The 21977-nt window shown below is 50.8% G+C and overlaps 1 protein-coding gene across 1 annotated transcript in view; it reads left to right on the top strand.

The window, feature by feature from the left end:
* The window catches only part of ORC1 (origin recognition complex subunit 1), a 142234-nt gene that overhangs the window by 81943 nt on the left and 38314 nt on the right, over positions 1–21977 (top strand). Inside the window, exon 7 of the mRNA XM_078670617.1 lies at positions 12449–12496. Coding sequence (XP_078526743.1) covers positions 12449–12496 — 48 coding nt within the window. The remainder of the gene's footprint in view (positions 1–12448; positions 12497–21977) is intronic.

The raw sequence follows: 21977 nt of genomic DNA on the forward strand, positions 1-21977 counted from the left end.
TCTAACAATACTAGTTGCATCGTTAGACAAGCCGCACCATGGTTGAGCTGATATAGTATATTTGTTAACCACTGCAACATACTGTGGGAGGGCAGGCAACTTACTATGTGTAAGAATCTAAAGTATTGGAGGACCAGGACTAGGGAGGAAAAACCTAGAAACCGAGTTACGTCCTAACTCTCATCAACCTTCATAACTCCGCTTGTTAGGGCTGCTGAGCTGAATATAGAATATTTATTCACAGCACCTTGCGTCCAGGCTAGCAGACAGGCTCGCTTGGCAGCCAGCAGAAAAACACCTCAAATGTTTTGAAAACTGGTAAGTGACCCAATTTGCCAAAGTTGAGTGGTTTACAGACATATTTCAGTAGGTCTTCATCAGGACTGAAGTGATCCTTTTAAAGCAACATGCTATACTTTCCCCTTTTACTAGTAAATTAAGCACAGCAACTGTGTTAAAATAAAGGACAAATAAATAATTCTGAGGTCAGGTATTGTGAGTAACAAATTGCTACTGTTTTATAGAAATCTAAATAGGAGTACACAATGGCCTTTTTGATTTTTTTTTTTTTTAATTAAAATAACTGGTTGGCAATTTTAAAATTAGTTTACCGTGTAATGTCTACTTTGACAGAGATGGAAAGTATAAGGCTGTCCTGTAAGGGATAACCATGAAGATCAATGCTGCTTACCTGGGGCTGATAGCAATACTGTGTAGTTATTAGAGAGTTGTTTCCGAAGATTCCTCTGCTCTTATTAAAAAGGAAGTGTTGTACGCAGAACCATTCACACACTTCACGTCTCCTAGGTGCCTCTAAATATATAAAATAATCTCACCATTAATAGGGGACAATGACACTCATTTCTAAACCAACAGTAGGTCTGATTGAATTATCCATTTACCTATAGCCTGGCCGCTTGGTAGTTTGTGCACAGTAGATACTGACAACTGTTCTCAAGTGGGTGCCATATTAAGGTGGGGTACGCTGTTCTAAAAATATGTATGTTGTCAGATGTTGAGTAGATATGGTTACATCTAATGTACTCTATTGTTATACAGAGAACTGCAGCATATTATTTGAAAGTCTCTATATCTGGGGCCTCTTAAACAAGTTACTATGTGGGTATTAATTAATTGATGATCACATGATGTATGATAACATGGTTGTACAGTGATATCGACCCCACTGTGGACAGACCTTGAATACCGGTATCACTACAGAACCTGTTCAAAAAATATGTTGTGCACATGTAATGTTTCTATATTTGTATCCACAACTAATGCAAGGGGCTGGCTGGGAATTGTTAAACCTTGACTGACACATTGTGAAACAAATCAATAAATCATTCTAATATCTCATAGTAAACAATTCACAATTGAATTGCCTTGCTGTGGAGTTCTAGAAACATGTTATGGCCACATGAGTTTTATTAGGGTACTATTCCGTGCATTTAGTTAGCTCATAGAATTAGCATATCACAATTTGCATATCATGTAGACACCATCTGATTTGTATTTATTAATTCATTATCTTCTTTGACAAAGACTGTAGCACATAAGACACCATGAGGACTTAGCAACATCTTGCAATGCTTACCGTTATATCCAACAGCTAAAGGAGTCCTCCTATGCCTACATAAAAGATGGTATAACTACGTCTATGTGAATAGAAATCATATTTGTCCCCAATTCTTAAGCCTCTGTTGAGGTACCATGAGGTTCAGTATTCCGTGTAGGCCATTAAGGCACATTGTCTTCTACAAATACAATTGATATGCACCTTTGTCTTTGTGTGAGCACTCTGAAGCCACAGCCAACGCTTGTTTGTTATCTCCCATTACGTCTGGGCATTCACGAGACTACACGACCCTCACACAGGTGCCTCTTACCACACCGCACACTGCCCTTGTCTCTGCCCACTCATCAGACTAAGATACAAACGTTTATTGGGCTGTAACAGAGGGGTTAAAACAGGGGGCTGAAAAAGGGTTATTTTACCGCACAGGGGCTCTGTCACGAAAGCGATTGTATTTGACTTTTTTTGTGTGACTAACCTCTTGTGTCACTTCATTAACACAGCAAGTTAACTTCGAAAAACGAACCAGGTACAGTTTTAATAAACTGTCAACTAGCTGATTATTCGAAAGTGTGTTTGATTGAGAGAGAATGAAATTAAGCAGTGTTTGAGAGTGTCAATGAGAATGAGAGTGAGAATCAATGAGGGAGTGCGAGTAAGGAAAAGAGAGGTAGTGAGTAAAGTAGTGGGAGTTACAATGAGTGTGTGATTGAAAGGGAGTGGGAGTCAGTGGCGGCTGGTGATCCCTGAAAGTGGTGAGGCGTAATACGTGCCACTGGTTCCCCTCATAACTGTCAAAAATTGCCTTGGGTGCCTTAACACACTAAAGCACCCATACACCAACACTGCTTCTTGCACACAAATGCACATTCACACACACTTTTATAATCACTGACCCTCAATCACAACCATTGGTATACAGGGGCTCTGATCTGAACTCCTAAGGTACAGTTGTTTAATGCGCAGCGAGAGCAGCTGTACCAGGGCCTCTATGCCATGGTACCACTGCACCAGCTGCACCATTGATAGAGGCACCTCTGACTCACTCCCACCAGCGGCGGTGCGTCCATTGGGGCATTGGGGCGTTGCCCTCCCAATGCGCACTGCCGCCATCCGGGACCGCTAGTGTGCCTAAAATAAAACATTATTCAGACTGGTTTCTGGCCGGCCGGTCACCGGGCCGGACCAGAAACCATCAGGAAAAGGGGGGGTGGGGCTGTGCAGACGCGCTAGTGAGCGTGTCCGCTTCGGACAGGTCATTTTTCTGCCCGGCGGGAACATGTGCACTAGCCCCCCCCCTTTGGAAACCGGGGGTTGCCTCACGCCGCAGCCCCCAGCCTCCTAATGGGGCGGGGAGTTTGGCTGCTCTCTAACCAATCCTGACCTGCTTGATGACGTCTGGCATGACGTGCCAGTCACTCACCTGCTTAGTCACTCTCACCCCGCACCCGCAGCCACTGCCACACATAGTGCTGCCCGCTTCAGTTGATTCATCCTTGCTGCCTAGGGGCCCCCAAAAGATTTATTCCGAATGCGCCAGGTGGCATCGCTCTGTGCGCTAAGGCCGAGGGGGAGCCATTTGAATGACAGGCTGAGGAGAGATAAGAACAGCCTGCGAATATGTTTTTATTTACTGCCTTTTTCAGGGAATAATAACAGCACGCGTACTCTGGTGATTGATGCACTTTGATGGAGAGAGCTGTGATCAGTCTAGTGATAATTTTGACTCCTGCTAAAGCAGCTTAGTGTTAATGTTCCTGATACGAAGCACAAAGTGTAGCATGCCTATCACAGATTTTTTTTTGTAGATAGCTCAGTGGGTTGCTGCTTTTGCCACAGATCATTCCGTTTCTTGAACTTCATAGGTTACCATCCTTCGAACATAGCTCAGTGAATCATGACTGGCATCAAAGTGCTGCATGTAAACTGAAAGGCATTGTTTCAGAACATCTTTGGGTTTTTTTCTCGATCTTTCGTTATTCTATGTTTGCAAAAAATGATTCCTTTGGGTTGTAATACATTTTTATTTAAATAGACAATCCCAAACACTAATGTTTGATATCTTGAGTTTGTGGATAAGATTCCTGGACAGGCCAGTGGGCATTTTGTTGTATTAATAATGTGGCCACGGCAGGGAGGGGGGCGCGCGCGTGGGGGTTAAATGATTATGCTCCAGGTCCTAGGGATGCCCCCGCCTGCTGTGATCACCATGGCAACAGAGATGAACCACCCTCTCGTTACTGCGAGTAGGACGCGCTCGCGAGCTACAGTGCGGAAATCATTTTCCGCCTCGCCAGGTTCAAATGTCACCAGCCGCCACTGTTTGTATGCACACATTCAACCCAGAACGAACACGTCCGGCATGACTGGTGGGGGGGGGTACGTGCGGGGGAGGAGGATAGGGGGGAGAGTTGGGGGGAGGAGCTGGGGTAGAAGGGGATAATTTAATGAATAAAAGAACTTACCAGACATCCCCTCCGGTCCTGCTTTGCATCACGTTTCCTCTGCAGCGTGGTGGAAGTAACTTCTCCCCGCTCTTTTCTTTTGCCAATTAGGACACTGGATGCGACGGAGTGCCGGATGGCTGAACCTTGTTTACTCTGTCCTGCCATTTAATAGGGCATGGGGCGACTTTGCGTAAAACGCATCACCGCCCGATCAGGAGCCTATCTTCAAACTGCTGCACTACACTGGGCATGCGCAGCATACCTTTATGGTTTGTGAATGTGAGTGAGGGGCAACGCTCCTCTTTCACATGCGCAGACCATCTTCTGAATGCCTGCTCGTCTCTGCCTGCGTGCGCTGTGTGAACTGCGCACTTTCACAAGTGAAGTGCACAGGCGGGCCCGGAAATGTAAACAGACTAATTGTAAGCTGTCAATTTGTCTGCTTACATTTCTGTTCTTCTGTTGCCCGATTCTTTTGGGGGGCGCTGACCCTATGGACCAGCCGCCCCGTCTTCTATCCATATGTATTTCATTCTGGTTAATTTTTGTTCTAGATTAACTCCTCTGTCTTTATTCAGAAGTGTAGCTATTATCCACGAAGTCTGGTCTGCTCTCCAGCCTATATTACGAATGATGGTGGATTTGGGATGACTGGAGGTCTGGAGATAGGGTACCCAAGGTACATACTGACTCCTAGAGGACTGGAACGCAGACACTAGGCCATACGGAGGATTTCAACTGGAGAGCTGTTGGGGGCCCGAGTCTGAGGGCCCGACTGTCCCTTTAGAGGAGCGGTCCTACCAGGGTGGAGGCTCAGTACGATAGGGTCGTGGTTCTGGCCCTGCCAGTCCGCCAACCGTAGTCAGGGGAGGGACCTCTCCAATGCAGGCGGAAGCTCGATGCAGAACGATTATGCCACATATGGCAATTAATGTACAAACTGCTGCAATGATGTCTAACTACCTTTTCTCCCTTTGCAGGGAGGACTTAACTTGGTTTTTATTCCATCGCATGTTAAGTGTTAATAGTAGGGGTTTGCATAACTGGGTCTGTTGGATTGCACAGTGATCATTTGCCGGGGTATGTTATGATCTGGTTAGTTTACAAAGCCATAGTATTTTTACATGTGTGGTTGTCTTGTTGGGTATCCTCTCATTATTAGTTGTAGGCAGTGGTTGGAGAGGGTAGGGTTAGGCTGTGGTTCCGGTTAGCAAGAGCTCAGTTGGATAAGCAGTGTGGTACTGTTCATACACTGCATATCTGGGATATGGGTTGGTTTTTTGATCCCACTGTTTGGGGTGGTTTGTTGATTTTCATTATGGTGTGAAGGAGCTAAACTGATCCAAGGCCCTGAGCGGAGACAGTTTCCCGGTGGAGTTTTATCACTCCTACTCTTCCGTCCTCCAGGAGAAACAGTAGGAGGTCTTTATGGAGGCAAAGGAGAAAAGTCTTCTCCTGCCGCCCATGCGAGAGGGTATAATGTATTCGCTGAAACCTGGGAAGGCTCTGCTGACCCTTCTGCATCCAGGCCCCTCACCATGCTCAATATAGTTCTTAATATACTGTGCAAAATATTAGCAAACAGGCTGCGGGGGTGGTCTGGGAGTTGGTCCATGTAGATCAAATGCGGCTTTATGCCGGCATATAGCACTGCTTTTAATTTACATAGGTTGGCCCTTGTGCTGCATGATACCTTGGACAGAGAGAGGGAGATGGCTTTGGTTTCCCTCGATCTCAAAAAGAATTTGATACGGTGGAATGGGGTTATTTAATGGCAGGGCATGGGGTCCGGCCCTAATTTCTGTGCCTGGGTACAACACCTGTACACTGACCCATCTATATATAATAGAGTGGGTGTGTGATTTCCAAGACTTGGCCGGTTGGTAGTGGTACCGGCCTGGGGTGCCCCCTTTCACCCCTTCTTTTTGCGCTGGCAATGGAACCCCTCACACTGCTGTTACATATTAAGCAGTAACCTTGGTGCATCAGGGTGGGAGATTCCACTCACATTTTCTCGTTATACATGGATGTGTGTACAGTCTCCCATGAGTTTGTCCCGCTTCTGCTACGGCTACTGCATTCCTTTGCTGCGGTTTCGGGCTTTCAGATCAATGCCCGCAAATCGCTCCTGTTCCCCTTGGGTGGACTGATTGGGAAACAGTCGGGCCAACTGCAGGATGTGTGTATCTGGTGGGAGCTGTAGGTGTTTAAGTATCTAGGAATATGGGTCCCGCATCAATGCAAAAACGTGGATAGGGTTTGACTGGTCTTGAACTCCATTAAACTCTGAAATAGGCTCCCTTCTCTCTTTAATGGGAAGGGCAGCCGAGACGGAAATGTTTTTCCTTCCTTGCTGCTTGTACCTCGTTCGAAATTGCCTTTAATCGCAGAGGGACCAGTTCTTCCGCAAGCTGAATAGCCTATTAGTGACTCTTCTGTGGGCGGGTAAGCTTACCTGGGTGGCGCTGACCCCGCCCAAGAGGGACCTGGAGCATGGTGGATTGGCTGTCCAGGACATACAGTTCTACTATTATGCTGAATACCTACAGCATGTCACTTTACGGCTGGCAGAGTCTGATGATTGAGAGAAACGACTGTTGGGAACTGAGATAGGAGGCAACACATTGCCACAGTTGTTGACGGGAGGGGGCAGGATGGAGCATCTGGTCCCGTATCTAATTAAAACCATAGCGGAACTTTTGGGAGAGGGCACTTCAGAGGGTTCCCCATACAGCTCCCATCAGCAGGGATTTACGGTTGTGGGATCTAGGTCCTTTTAGAAACCTAGACTTAGACATTCCTATGGAACAATGGGAAGGGTGTCAGGTGGCGAGGGATATAAACCCCGGAGAAACCTTTATTACTTTCCAGGAAGCTCAGGACTATTTTGAAATTGGACCAACCTACTACTTACACAATGCTAAGCTGGAGAGTGTAGTGAGGGAATTCTGGGTGGATTTCCCCGCAACACCACAGCCTTGTGTGTGCTTGACTGCTCAATGGGTGGGGGAGGGACGCCACTTAATTACTCTTTTACAAAGCCTTAGGGGTGACATGCAGCACTGACAATTTCCAGGACTTGATGCCTGAGAAATGAAATGAAATGAAATGAAATGAAATGATTACGCTCTTGTATAGCGCACGACTACCCGTAGGCATCTCGGCGCTTGCTTAGGGAACCCGTCCTGGTATTCCCCTGTGAGATACCCCAGCAGGGTGTCCACAAGGTGAAAGCCAGGCATCCCGCCGCGAGGGGCCGTAGTGGAGATTAAGCAAGCTATTGCCCAGAGTCGCAGAGTGTGACCCCGTGAGTTGAGTAGGCACCGGAACGAGAATTATCGAGTCCGTGGAATTTTGAGCCCGAGACCCGCCGAGGCGGGGAATCGAACCCTGGTCCACGGCTGATCTCAGCTTCCGGGTCTGCCGCCTCTAACCACTGAGCCACGCTTCTCCACTGAGAAAGAGATTTGGGAATGCCCATCTCCGATTCGGATAAGGTGAGTGCCTCAGGCTTGGTTCGCACTGTGTCATGTAATAGATTCAAGCTACTCCACAGTCATTTTTTGCATTGTACCTATGACACACCCTGTATCTTGAATAAAATAGATCCCACTAGAGGAGATAAGTGTGCGTGTTGTGGGGTGATAGGTGCCACTTTGTTGCAGTCCGCTTGGGAATACACAAAGGTCCAGGATTATTGAAGACAAATAGTGCCATGCATAGAGACATCCACCGGGACTAGGATCCCTTTGGCGGCACTGGTCTGCTCGTTGGGTGTGATAGTTCGACCTAAGGGATAAAAAATTGCTTGCAGACTTGCCCAGTTGGCCCTTTTATTGGCAAAACGCTGCGTGGCTGGACACTAGAGTCCCACTGCTGAATCATTGTTTGCTGGACCTACTGGAATGAGGAGTGGCAGAAGAACACCACGTTAGTGTCACATAGCGATGAGGGGACGGCTGATGAGATCATGTTGGCATAATTGCTGGGAGCATTCCAGGATGACAATAATTTGGGCTCCAAGAGCAGTTCTGAAGCAGAAGACTGATGTCACACTCGCTAATTTTATGATGACCAAGTGTGTAATTGTTGTATTTCTTATATGACGATCAGCTCCTAGTCTTGGTTCCATTCTCAAATTGCATTGATCGCTGTCTGGCCTGACAAGTGGTTCCCGAACTCGATGATTGAATAATGATCATTATTTTCATAACCATCTTTGATGTTAAGTGGGCTGTGGCAGTGTCCCTACCGCTTTTTACAGAAGCGCACTAGCGCATTTCACTCGCATGTTGACCTAGCGCGTGAGCTCATTTTAAACTTTTAAAGCTTCTTCTCCTCACCTGGCACTGTGGTGAGCCAGCGCGTGTAAGCCGCTTTGCATTGCGTGATTGCTGTGACTTCCGCATTTTGCTCGGCTGAGCCTCTCAAAGCAGACAAGCAGGTGCTGCTGCCTAGCAACGGAGTGCTGGACTCGCCCCTCCCTCCCGCCTCGTTCTGACGCCGGTGACTAGCACCGTTTGAGCAGAGGGCGTGGAGGGTCCGAGCCAGACACTTCTGGCAGATACCAGCAGCGCTCTAGTTGTTGGGACGCTGGGGGGGATATAAGGCACTGGATTCTGGCGCCTTGTGTGGTAAGTGGGCAGTGGCAGTGTCCCTACCGCTTTTTACAGAAGCGCACTAGCGCATTTCACTCGCATGTTGACCTAGCGCGTGAGCTCATTTTAAACTTTTAAAGCTTCTTCTCCTCACCTGGCACTGTGGTGAGCCAGCGCGTGTAAGCCTCTTTGCATTGCGTGATTGCTGTGACTTCCGCATTTTGCTCGGCTGAGCCTCTCAAAGCAGACAAGCAGGTGCTGCTGCCTAGCAACGGAGTGCTGGACTCGCCCCTCCCTCCCGCCTCGTTCTGACGCCGGTGACTAGCACCGTTTGAGCAGAGGGCGTGGAGGGTCCGAGCCAGACACTTCCGGCAGATACCAGCAGCGCTCTAGTTGTTGGGACGCGGGGGGGGATATAAGGCGGATGTGTTGTAGGCAGCGCAGCGGACGAGCGCAGCGGGCGCGACGAAGGCGCGCCGGAGTTGCGCCTGAGTTAAGCCCTTCTGCGCCCGTCCGCGGCCGATTGCGGCCCAGGGCCAGTCCCCCTGCCCCTTCTTTACATCGTACTAGCTGGAGTCGAGATGAACTTCTCCTCCGCAGTGAGCTTTCTGGACCTTGTTCACACAGTATTGAGGCATGACACTACGTGGGCTGTAGCCACTGTAACTTCACCTTTAACTCAGGAAAGGCTCTAATCAGAGGCCAACACGCCCTGGTATGCGTCTTGCTGAACGTACGCTCCCTACGTAAACACGCTCAGGACATCCACGACCTCCTCAGCGGAAAGCAATGGGATCTGCTTTTCCTCACGGAGACTTGGCTAGACCAAGACTCCATGCCGGAGGTAATTGAAGCCATCCCAGAGGGCTATTGTCTGCAAAGACTAGACAGAATACGGGGGAGAGGGGGTGGCATAGCCATAGTTGCTAAACAGGATTACCAATGTCAGCTAGAACGCACTATGATTGATGATAGTGAAGCAGGTGCGTTTTCTATCTCAATAAACGGCTACTTTACCCTGAAGGGCCTTTTGCTTTATCGCCCTCCGGGCTCTACTGCAGCTTTTGTTGAGAAATTAGTGGAAAGCGTCACAGAGGCTGCATTATGCATGGACAAATACCTAGTCTTAGGTGACCTGAACTTGCATTTAGATACCCCTACGGATAAGGTGGCGAGTGATTTCTGTCAAATAATGGCAGGTTTACAGTTTGAACAGAAGGTACAGCACCCTACCCACAAGCTGGGCCACCTCCTTGATCCGGTTTTTGCAAACTGGAACCAAGTGGATGCCCAAACTCCGATCCCCATCCCTTGGTCTGATCATCTCCTCATCCCATTTACCATCGGAATGCAGGGACCACGCCCCAGTGACCCCCCCGCTGACAAACATCCTAGGCGGAGATGGGCGGCGTTCTCCCAAGCCAAATTCAATCTGGCGCTAATTGAGAATGGTCATCCTGGGGGTGATGGGGTAGATGAAATTAATTTTAATTTAGACCAGCGAATTACGGAAGCCCTGGATCTGGGGCACCACTTGGTGTGGTAAAAACGGGGGGGCGAGCACATAGATCGGCTCCTTGGTACAATGAGGACATGCGAACGGCCAAAGCCGCATGTAAACGTGCCGAAAGGCAATGGAGAATTGCCTACTCGACCCCCGCCAAAACAGAGTACATAGATTGTAGGCGCAATTACCACAAAATGATTAGAAAGGGCAAATCATTGTACTACTGCAACAAGATTGAAGAAGCTGAACAGTCCACCAAGGAACTCTTCTCAATCTATAAGTCCATTGCGGTAGGGAAACCCGCTGCGGTGCCTAAAAAACTCTGCACGACGGAGGGTTGTGACCGCATTGCTGAGTTCTTTGCAAACAAGGTTATTAACATCTACAATTCCTTTCCTCAGAGGACAGATAACGGTCCTAGACACCCGGAAGCTACTAAAAGCAAAGGGGAACAACGTTTAACCACCTTTGTCACCCCCCCTACTGAGGAACTTCTCCGCATTTGTGGGTCGATAAAATCCGGCTCGCCAAGAGACCCGACCACTCCTAGTCGGTTGAAGGGCAGCCTGCCAGTACTTGAGCCTTATGTGCGTCACTTACTGGATACCTCCGTTAAATCCCAGGTTGTCCATAATGCTTGGAAGCAAGCAGTGGTACTCCCCCTGCAGAAGAAAGCCAATGTCAGTTTTGAAAAACTCGACAACCTTCGCCCAATCTCCCTCCTGCCCTATATGGCAAAAGTGGCGGAAAAAATAACCAATGTACAACTTATGCAGTTCGAGGAGGCGGCTTCGCTACTCCATGACTCGCAATTTGGCTTCCGCCCCCGTCACTCGACGGAATCTGCACTCCTCGTGGCAGTTGAAGCGCTACGACAAGGTGTGGACTAGGGCCAAACCATGGCACTGATTTTACTCGACCTAAGCGCGGCATTCGACACTGTAGCACATTCCATCTTGCTACAGTGTCTGAATGAAGGCGGGGTTACAGGAGCAGCGCTTGGCTGGATCGGGTCCTTCCTGTCTGACAGGTGTTTTCAAGTCAGACTGGGTGAATGCTACTCGAGGGAGTTTGAGTTGGGCCAGGGCGTGCCTCAGGGCTCGTCCCTGAGCCCAACCCTATTTAATATCTATGTCTCCCCCTTGGCGGCCATCGTGGAGGGATACGGTCTGCGCCTGGTGTCCTACGCCGACGACACGCAGTTGGTCATCTCCCTGTCGCGTGCACCCGGCCTCGCAGCGGACATCTTCAGGAATTGCATGCAAGATCTTGCTGCCTGGATGTCCGCAAACTGCTTAAAACTAAACGGCAGCAAGACCGAGGTGCTCGTGGTGGGGGGAGGGCCGTCTGCCTGGTCGTCGGCGTGGTGGCCGCCCTGTCTGGGTGAAGTCCCCGTTCCTTGCCGTGAGGCCAGGAACCTTGGCGTGTGGCTGGACAAGGACCTTGCCTTTGGTCCCCAGGTCAGTCGGGTGGCGGGTGTATGCTTCGGTGTCCTGAGAGCCTTAAGGAAAGTGTTAGATCTTCTCCCGATTTCTGCTCGAAGGACGCTGGTGCATGCCCTCGTCACCTCAAGACTTGACTATGGGAACTTGCTTTATCTGGGGGCCACAGGCAAGCCATGGGTCGCCTGCAAGTCCTTCAAAATGCTGCAGCGCGGCTTGTACTCAGGCTCCCTAGGAGGTCATCCTCCAAACCAGCTTTGCGGGCCCTCCACTGGCTTCCCATTGAGAGGAGAGTGGAGTTCAAGGCCCTCACTACATGCCATCGCATTTTGAGCGGCAAAGCGCCTGCTCCGCTCAAGAGTCTGGTAACCCACTATGAGCCCACACGCAGTCTACGGTCCTCACAGACTGGGCTGCTAAAGGTCCCCAGAGTATCGAAGGCGCGCATGGGAGGCAGATCTTTTAGATACCTCGCTCCCAGGTGCTGGAATGCTCTTCCTTTGGAACTGCGACTAGAACCATCTGAAGTCCTGTTCAGGAAAAAACTTAAAACATACCTTTTCAGCAGGTAGCCTTCTGTGGGAGGGGGGGGGGCAGCCATTTCACTTATCACAGCGCGGGGACACGCCAGTGGCGTAACCAGGCGCTTTACAAATGCCCAAATAAATAAATAAATAAAAAATGTGTAATTGTCGGTAGAATTTGTCTGTTTCCTTGTTCGTTTCAATTTTATTGAAATTAATTAAATACAGTTTAAAAAAAATCCCTTTTCACCATCTTTTTCTAGAAATGTTAAAATAATAATGTTGATTATTACAAAAACAAAATTGGTTAGAACACAATTATTCTAGGATCACTTTTTCTTTGTCTTTTTGCAGAGAGACTCCGAGCAGGAGATGTTCAGTATTATCTGCAAAAAAAGCTGAGTAAGTATTTTATCAGAACATTACAGATCTATGCCCGATATGTTAATCATACATATTTTGAAGACCTCAAATACTATGATGCTTGGTTTGAATATATCTACTTTGTCTGATACAGTTGCAAATCCATGTTTTAGAACATGTATCAAAATTGATGAAGCATGTCAGTTACTTTTTTCACACTTATTTGTTAGTAGTAGCATTTGACGTGTGAATTTTGGTTAACCAGAGCCTCACTTTGGCTGATATTTTTTTTAAGTGACTTTCAGAGGTTTTTAAACTTAGCTTGAGGTTTTGTAACCAGAGCTAACCATTACTTCACTCTAACCATTTATTTTTTTCAAGTTGAAATTATGATAATTTTAATGGGGAAATGGCCTCTCTGATACATTCCTTAGGAAAAGGGATTGATCCCCTTTGTATAGCATCCTAAAAAGCTGCAGGAAGTATTGATGTGCTTAGATCTTGATATTCACCTGGAACGTTTATTAATAGCGTTTTCGTACATTCTGGAAGGAGTTAAAAGCAGTCTGAAGAAGACTGAAACTTCCAAAGAGGACCTGCCAATTCGTTGGTTTGATACAACTTGTACAAAGAGTTTGAGAGATCTACGCAGTGCTCTCAGAATGTCTCCACGAGATCACAGACAGGTTAGGGAATTGCGTAAACTATATAAAGTAGCGCCGCAATTTCCAAGAATAGTAGGGATTTTTTGAATGTGATAAATACTCCCTTCCTCAACGATGAAAGTGATCCAACATTGGATGTTCATGTAAGCGAGGATGCCTGGGTGGTGCACTTTGATCAGATTTTTTTAATTAGGGGTGTATCCCCGCCCGTCTCAAATTTGACCATGAGAGTAGCACCTTGGGAGCACTTGAAATTTGAGTTCACTGAGGTGAGACCTGAGTTGGCCGAATGTAGCACCGCTAAGGCCCCAGATCCTGGCGGGGTGCCTATAGACATTTTCCTAGAGTACCCAGATCTATGGGCTTTATTGTTGACTAATATTTTTTATGTAATAAGTAAGATAGTCACCTGGCTTCCTGGAGAAGCACTATAATAGTCTCCATCTATAAACAAGTATTTGCAATGCTATTAGGTCTCGCATTTCTGAGAGTTTGACCTATTGGCATTGTAAATGACCATGCCTTTTATATATGTGTTTTAAAACGCAAGCAGTGCGTAAAAACACTCTTTGTACTTCTTTCTTACTAGAAGCAAGGCTTGCGGTAACATTTAAGCTACCAGCTTACTGAGAAACATATTTTGTGCTTGTCTAATTTGTTCGTTCATCACATTGCTATGCGCTGTGTCTGTAGCACTATAACCACACCTCAGTGGTCCTTACGCACAACATGAAAATACCACAGATCACTGACCGTGATCCTTCGAATCACTGAGCCAAATTGCCCTGCACGTTTTGCTCTATTTGTCTGGACCTCTCTGGGGGAAAACCAACCATTTTTGATACTTGTTCAGGCGCAATTCTATATATTACAAGGCCATTTTAAGATGGGGTACACTGCTAGGAAAATGTGACCATTGCCTTTCATCGGGCCATTGTAGCATAGTGAAAACCGAGAAGCAGCCTCATGCTGTATAAAAGGTTATAATATAAATAGTCATCAGCAATACATATGAATGTGATCCTTACTACAGTAATACATTCACAACACACCAACACATATTTAGCATGCAAGCAAAAATCAGCAATAACGGCAGTGAAAATTTTAAAAGGAGAACCGAGGATACAAATTGAAATGAGTTGAAAGATTCATAGTGTGCCGTGTTTATTATAGTGAGTTTTCATTAGAAACAACTGTAGAATGTTAGAACATTGTCTAAATTTAAAAACCTTTGTTTAAGTTTAAACTTCTAATCAGCAACTGTCACTCACAATGGAATATTTGATCTGCAGGATCCCCCTGCTATCCCCGAAGGTATTTATAAATAGCCTGCTAATCTCCCAAGAACCCCTACTAAGGGAGTCTGTCCATGCCTGAAATTTCCTAACGGGCAGAAGGATTGGGTGAAAAGGCCAGGGGCGGCCCCAGGTTAATTGCGGCCCCAGGTTAATTGCGGCCCCAGGTTAATTGCGGCCCCAGGTTAATTGCGGCCCCAGGTTAATTGCGGCCCCAGGTTAATTGCGGCCCCAGGTTAATTGCGGCTCCAGGTTAATTGCGGCCCCGGGCAGGGAGCGTAGGTAGGGGGCCCCGGATGAGGGGGTCCGGGCGGGGTGGAGCCCCCCGGAGCTCAGGAAGGTGTTTTAATAAAACGTTGAAGTGGAACAGAGCCGGTGGCTGCCAAATCCCTGCCAGGGGCCGCCGCGCAAATATTTACCATCCTCGGAGTATTATTATATTAAGGATATATATTGGCATGGCGGCCCTGTGCAGGTGCACAGCTTGCACATGCCTAAGGCCGCCCCTGAAAAGGCTGGGTGCTTCCTTGATGAAATTTCTCATCCCAGGCCGCCACACACCACGGGGGGGGGGCTGAAGTCCTTTGAGTCCAAGGGTGTTGCGTGCCTGCCTACCATAGCATGCACTGCCACATTAGTCGTACTGCCTACCATAACAACTGAACATACTATAACGAAACATAACACATTTTTATAGCATAACACATCAAATGGCATTGTAACATCCTATAATAAAGGCTGCAGTTTGGTGCGTCTCGAAGGCTTCCCTGTGCACACTTGCTATCTCGGGGCTGCGGGTGCGTAATACAGTAAAATACAGTAAAATGTGACATTAGGGATTGCACTAGTACAAACGATGTTCACATCATCGCACTGTGATATAGTAAAATGCAAGAATGTACATGTGCACACTGCTTATCCGCCGATACACCGTGTGGCCCCCAGCAGTAGCCCTGTACAGTACAGTGCCTGTTTGGATGACCCTGCTATGACCGTCAATTACGACATTTTACTTTTCTGGCGCACGCCATTTTAAACATAAGGCATGCAGTGCTCAGATAGCCTGCTTTAAGTATCCACACATATTCTCGCACACCTGGTTCAAAGGTTTGGGGTGAGATATGATACCACACAGCAGGGCCGGCGCTAGACATGGGCAGCGTGGGCAGCTGCCCAGGGCCTAGCACTCAGCCCACCAGCATGGGGCCCTGCCCTGGTGGTGTGTCCTCGTGTTCCCTGGCGATCCATTTTAAAGAAATGTGTCTCCTTGCAATTAGGGTCCAAGAGGGCCCCCCCCCCCCCTCTCCCTGGACCTCTCAGGGATGGTGTCTGGAGGCCTAGGGGAGGGAGATGCTTCCTCTTGTCCAAATTGCAAGGAGACCCATTCACAGACACTGCGGGAGGCCCATTGTCCAGCATTTTTGCGCCCCCACAGCATTAACTTTTAGCCCACAAGCAATTCTCACACCTATCGGACTGAAGGTGTGAGAATTGCTTGTGGGTTAAAAGTTAAAACTCTGGGGGCGCAAAAATGCTGGACTATGTGCCTCCCGCAGTGTCTGTGAATGGGTCCCCTAGCAAGGGGGCACTTATGTTATTTAGAGGGGCCTCGCACATTTCCTTTTAACCCAGGGCCTCGCAAATCGTAGAACCTGCCCTGCCACAACAGGTCAAAGTAGACTGGGGCGAGGGTGTCACTCAAGCTTGAAGCTGCCGAATTTAGGAGCCTCAATCTCTGAGTCAGAGAACCAGCACCTCCATCTGAGAGTAAGAGATTAGATGGTGTGAAAAGAACTAGAGCGATCCATGCTGCATAGCAACAGAGTATTCACCGTAGCCCGACCTCTACTAATGGCACAGAGAGATGGCCTCTCTACCTGGAAGGGAGATTTAAACTATTGAACGAGAAATAGGCCAAAAAAAGACTAGGTGGAGCATGGGCGGTGCCGAATTTCAAAAGTTTCACATACACAGTGTTAGAAGGGGCGATCCCAGAGGGCCAGGCTATGCTCTCCCGACCACTCTGTGACCCGCCTCTCCCACAAGTACTGCCGAGTCTTAACGTGAGGTCCTCACCGGGGAGGACTTCGAGTCTAGAATCGTACACACTGAGCTCACACCACACTTACGAACGGACACCACACCGTAGATTTCAATAAGCAAGTTCTTTATCAACAGTAAAAAGGAATCAGCACTCGTATTTACAACCGATCGAGGGATCGTAAAGTCTCAGAAATTCGGGAAGAGGGAAGCGGGACAGTCTCAATCTTTAGACCAGCACGAAGCGTACCCTGCGCAAAGCTGCGAGGATGAGCTGCGACAGCGTAAGCAGGGCTCGAAGAGTTAGAAGTTTCAGTTTTCCCCAAGGTTAAGCCGCGATCAGATCAGCAGGGCTCTCTTGTCCAGGATACAACTGCCCGCTAGTTGTGGGGCGGGCCTTGATATAGTCCAGTGGCCCTTTGATGTCCGGACCCTCGCAGGCGGAGGTCTTATGCCTTAGGGGCTGGTCGTTGGAGAGGTCTGTCGGTTGGCCCTTTGATCCTTTTTGAAGATGCGTCCGGGAATTCCCAGACGCCCAGCAGGGGAGGACAGAGGTGCGATCGAAACCGTCCCACAGGGGAAGGCCAGAGATGTGAGAGAAACTAGTCTCTCAGGGGAGGCCGGAGGTGCAATCGAAACTCCCTATCTTATCGGGAGCCCATTACCCCCCAGCCGGGACTGGCGCGTCTGGAGCCTAAGTTTCGCTGGGGCCGGGGTCAGGCAAGTCCCAGGGAGTCTGGGACCTCGGGACGGGAAATGGCGGCCGGGGCCCTGTGAGGTGATGCAGGTTCGGGGCGCCCGGGGCCGGGGCCGGGAAGGAGGACGGTGGAATGCGGGGCTGGTCGTCGGTTGGTGGGGTCGTGTAGGGAGCTGGGCGGACAGGGAACAGGACGACCAGGGGTTTCTGGGTGCAGAGCTAGGCTAACATGGTGCTGAGGAACGGGGGGGAACCACGCCACGAGGCCAGGTCCAACACGCGTCCCCCCCCCAGCTGAAAGGCAGAGAGAACTACCCATTCCCTTGGGGGTTCTCTTCACTGAGGCGGAAGAACAGGGACAGGCCGTCCGCGTTGGCGTGGTCAACACCAGGCCGGTGTTCAACGGTGAAATCCATCCCCTGGAGGGAGATGGACCATCGCAACAGTTTGGGGTTCTCCCCTCTCATTTGCATTAGCCACCGGAGGGGGTCGGTGGTCGGTTTGGACCCGGAAGTGAGTACCGAACAGGTAGGGCCTCAGCTTCTTCAGGGCCCAAACCACCGCGAAGGCCTCCCGATCGATGGAGCTCCACCTTTGCTCTCGAGGGAGTAGCCTCCGGCTAATGAATGCCACTGGCTGGTCTAGGCCGCTTTAGTTCATCTGGGATAGGACCGCTCCGATGCCATGCTCGGACGCGTCCGTTTGGACCACGAACTCTCGGGAGTAGTCGGGGGCCTGTAGTACAGGGGCAGTACACATGGCGTCTTTCAATGCTTCGAACGCCTCTTGGCTGGTTTTTGGAGGTCAATTCCGTGAGGGGGACTACGATGCTGCCGTACCCTTTTATGAATCTCCGGGAGTACCCTGTGAGTCCTAGGAACGCCCGCACTTCCGTCTGGGTTGTGGGAGCCTCCCAGGCCAGGATCGCATCGATCTTGGGCTGGAAGGGTGCCACTAGGCTGCTCCCGACCTGGTGCCCCAGGTAGACCACTGACCCTTGTCCGATCTGACATTTACTGGCTTTGATGGTGAGACCCGCCCGCTGCAGGGCCATCAACACCTCCCAGAGGTGTTGGAGGTGCTCGGTCCAGTGGGAGCTGAATACCGTGATATCGTCGAGATACGTGGCGCTAAATTCCTCCAACCCAGCCAGTACCTGGTTAACCAGCCTCTGGAACGTGGCAGGGGCATTTTTCATTCCGAAGGGCCTCACCCGGAAATGGTAGTGGCCATCCGGGGTGGGGAAGGCGGACCTCTCTCTAGCCCCCTCTGTGAGGGCGATTTTGCCAGTATCCGCAGGTCAAGTCGAAGGTGCTGAGATAGCGAGCAGACCCTAGGCGGTCAATGAGCTCGTCTGCTCGGGGAATGGGGGGAGCATCGGTTGTGGTGACTGCGTTGAGCCCGCGGTAGTCCACTCAGAACCTCAGCTCGGGAACATCGCCGGGGGCGGCCGCCTTCGGAACCAGGACCACGGGGCTGGCCCATGGGCTGTCCGAGGCCTCGACCACTCCCAGGGCTAGCATCTTGGAGACTTCGGCCTTGATGCAGGCCCGGACTCTGTCAGGGACGCGGTAGGCTCTGTGCCGTACCGGAGGGCTGCCCCCGGTGTCCACATCGTGGACGCACCAACTGGTGACGCCGGGGACGAGAGAGAAAAGGTCAGGGAACTGTCCTAGTAACTGGCGACAGTCTTCGCGCTGCTCGGGGGTGAGGGAGGAGGAGAGACTCACTCCCTCTACGGAGCCATCTTTTTCCTTCGCACACAAGAGATCGGGGAGAGGCTCTGTGTCCTCTTCTGCTCCGTCGTCGATGGCGAGGAGCAAACTCAACTCGGACCGCACGAAGTGGGGTTTGAGGCGGTTCACATGTAGGACCCTTAAGGGGTTCCGGTGGGACTGCACATCGATGAGATAAGTAACCTGGCTCTTGCGTTCCACCACTTTGAAGCGCCTGGTCCACTTGTCCTGAAGGGCACAAGGTTCCACTGGGGCCATCACCCAGAACTGCTGGCCGGGTTGAAACTCGACCAGAGTGGCATTCTGGTCATACCAACGTTTCATTTCTTCTTGACTGGCCTCGAGGTTGGCTTCGGCCAGCTCCCGGAACTTCCGAGTCTGGTTTCGGAGGGCCAGGATGTAACGGAACACATCTGGGGGGCAATCCTGGGCCGCCGATGCCCAACCTTCCTTGACCAGGCTGAGGGGCCCCTGGACGCAGGGTAGGAGGACGTCCCACTTGCGCCTCAGGGGCTCCTCGAGACCCATGATCATTCCCTTGAGGGTACGGTTGAATCACTCAACCAGACCGTTACCTTGGGGGTGGTATGGGATGGTGAACTTGTACGTCACCCCACACTGTTGCCATAGGGACTTCATGTACTTGGAGATGAAGTTTGTTCCTCGGTCACTCACAACTTCTCGCGGGAATCCCACCAGGAGAAGATCCCCATGAGGGCCCGCCCCACTACGGGGACTGTCACAGTTCGGAGGGGAATGGCCTCGGGGTACCGGGTGGCATGATCCACCAGGACGAGGATGAACCGGTGGCCTAAGGAGGTCCGGGGGTCTAGGGGCCCCACGATATCTATTTCCACCTGTTCAAAGGGGGTACTGACAACGGGGAAGGGTTGGAGGGGAGCCTTGCGCCTCCCTCTGCTCTTCACGCTGGCCTGACACATGGGGCAGGACTTGCAGTGGTTCTCCACATCGAAGCGCATGCGGGGCCAGTAAAAGTGAGTGACCAGGCGGTGGTAGGTCTTGTCCTGTCCCAGGTGTCCCGCCAGGGGCATGTCATGGGCCAGGTTCAGGAGGAAGCCGCGGAAACGTAGGGGTACCACCAGCACCCGGGCTGACCCTAGTTCGGCGGACTTCTGTTCGCTGTATAAGAGGCCGTTTTCCCAATAGACAAGGTGGGAGCCGGACTAGTCACCGGCAGCCTGGGCGGCAGCCTGCTGCCGCGGCCCAACTAGAGAAGGACAGGAGGTCTGCTCCAGGCAGAATTCTTCTCGGGAGGGTCCTCCTTCCTGGCGCCACTGTGCTAACTCTGGAAGGTCGTCCAAGTTCGGGGTCTGTTCAACGGCAGGGCCTAGGGGACCTGCGTCGGGGTCAATGCTTTCACCGGGGGGAAGCGCGGGGACCTCTGGTCGCTCGCTGCCCTCCGGGTCGTCAGAGACCGGGCGAGGGTTCTCGGGTTCCACCCCCCCCCCCCCCCCCGGGGGTGGACACTCGGGCGGTCATAGATCGGGTGCTCACGCAGGCCCATTCGGGCAGGCCTACCATCTCTAGGTGAGTCCTTCGCTCCACCTGCTTCCACGGGGAGCTCTCCAGGTCGTTACCCAGTAGACAGTCCACGGGCATGTCGGTGCGGACCGCTACTCGTAAGTCCCCGGAGACTCCCTCCCACTCGAACGGGACCTGGGCTATTCGGCAGGTGCGGACGAAATTGTCGGCTGAGATTACCCTGCAGGAGGCGTGGGGTATAATTTGGTCTTCTGTGACTAGGTGACATCTTACTGCGGTGATGCTAGCCCCTGTGTCTCGGAGGGCCCCTATGCGGTGCCCGTTGACGGTCACCTGCAGTCTGTACTTCTCAGTGTTGTCTGGCAGTGGGGCTCCGGGGACCACTTCTCTGTCTCCCAGCGAGACTAATGACACTGCTGCTGGTTCCCACTCCTCTGTGTCCTCTATCTCTTCCTCTTCCAGGGCTACTGTGGCTAGCTGGCACGCGGGGGGGCTCGCAGCGGCTGTTTTCTTGAGCAGGGGCCACTAGGGGTCACTGGCATAATGCTCTGTTTGCTGACAACTGTAGCAGGCTGTGCTGATTCAGGGTCCTTGTCTAGCTGGGGGGAACCCTGCTCTCGCTGCGGGAGGAGAGGTTCCGGACTGGTTTCTGGGGGGGCTGTGTTGGGGCCCGGCTCGGGACCCCCTCTGTCTACCCTGACCTCCAACTCCCCTCTGGTGGGAAGATCCTTGCTCGTGTCGGCCATAGTCTCCCACGGGCCCCCGTGGGACTCTGGTGCTCACCCAGCGATCTGCTTCGACAGCCAGCTTCCGGGGGTCGGCCAATTTGCTGTCCAGAAGGTGCTGTCTCAGTTCCACAAAGCAGTTGGTGGATAAGTGTTCATAGGCGATGAGGTCAATCAGTCCTTCAAAAGTGGTCACCTTGCTGCCCTTGATCCACCCTTCCAAGGCCCGGCTGTAGAAATTCACACATTCTATCCATGTGGTGCCGGGGATCTTTTTGCAGTCTCTGAACCATTGCCGATACATCTCCGGGGTGAGCCCAGAACTGGATAGCAGAGCGTCCTTCATATGGGTGTAGGAGTTCATAACTGAGGAGGGCAGGTCCAGCATGGTGTCTCTTCCCTCACTGAGGAAGTGGCCCAACAATCCGACCCCCCCCAATCCTTCTCGGGCACTCGGTGGGAGGTCATGGCGACCTCGTACGCCTTAAACCATTGCTGGATGTCGTCCCCCTTGTAATACTCTTTCACGACGTCCTTGTGTATGTGTACTTTGGCCTCCACCGGGGAAGGGGTTTCTCTTTTCCCCGGGGGTCGGGTGTCTTCGCTTCTGGCTTTGAGTTCCAGTTCTTTCAAGCTGCGCTCCTGCTCAAGCTGACGTTTCTTTCCTTCATGCTCCCTTTGGAGCTTCTTTTCTTCTAGTTCTCCTTGCAACCATAATTGTTCTACGGCCAGTTTGTTTTCGGCCAACTTGAGTTCTCCTTCCATTTTAAGACGTGCTAGTTCTAGTTCGTGGATTCGGGTGCGTTCCCGGTCTGTCACTCCTCCGGCGACAGACCTCTCTCCGTGCTGGGACTCCGTG

This window comes from Lissotriton helveticus, chromosome 1_2 (assembly GCF_964261635.1).
Source record: "Lissotriton helveticus chromosome 1_2, aLisHel1.1, whole genome shotgun sequence".
In the NCBI taxonomy this organism is placed as follows: domain Eukaryota; kingdom Metazoa; phylum Chordata; class Amphibia; order Caudata; family Salamandridae; genus Lissotriton; species Lissotriton helveticus.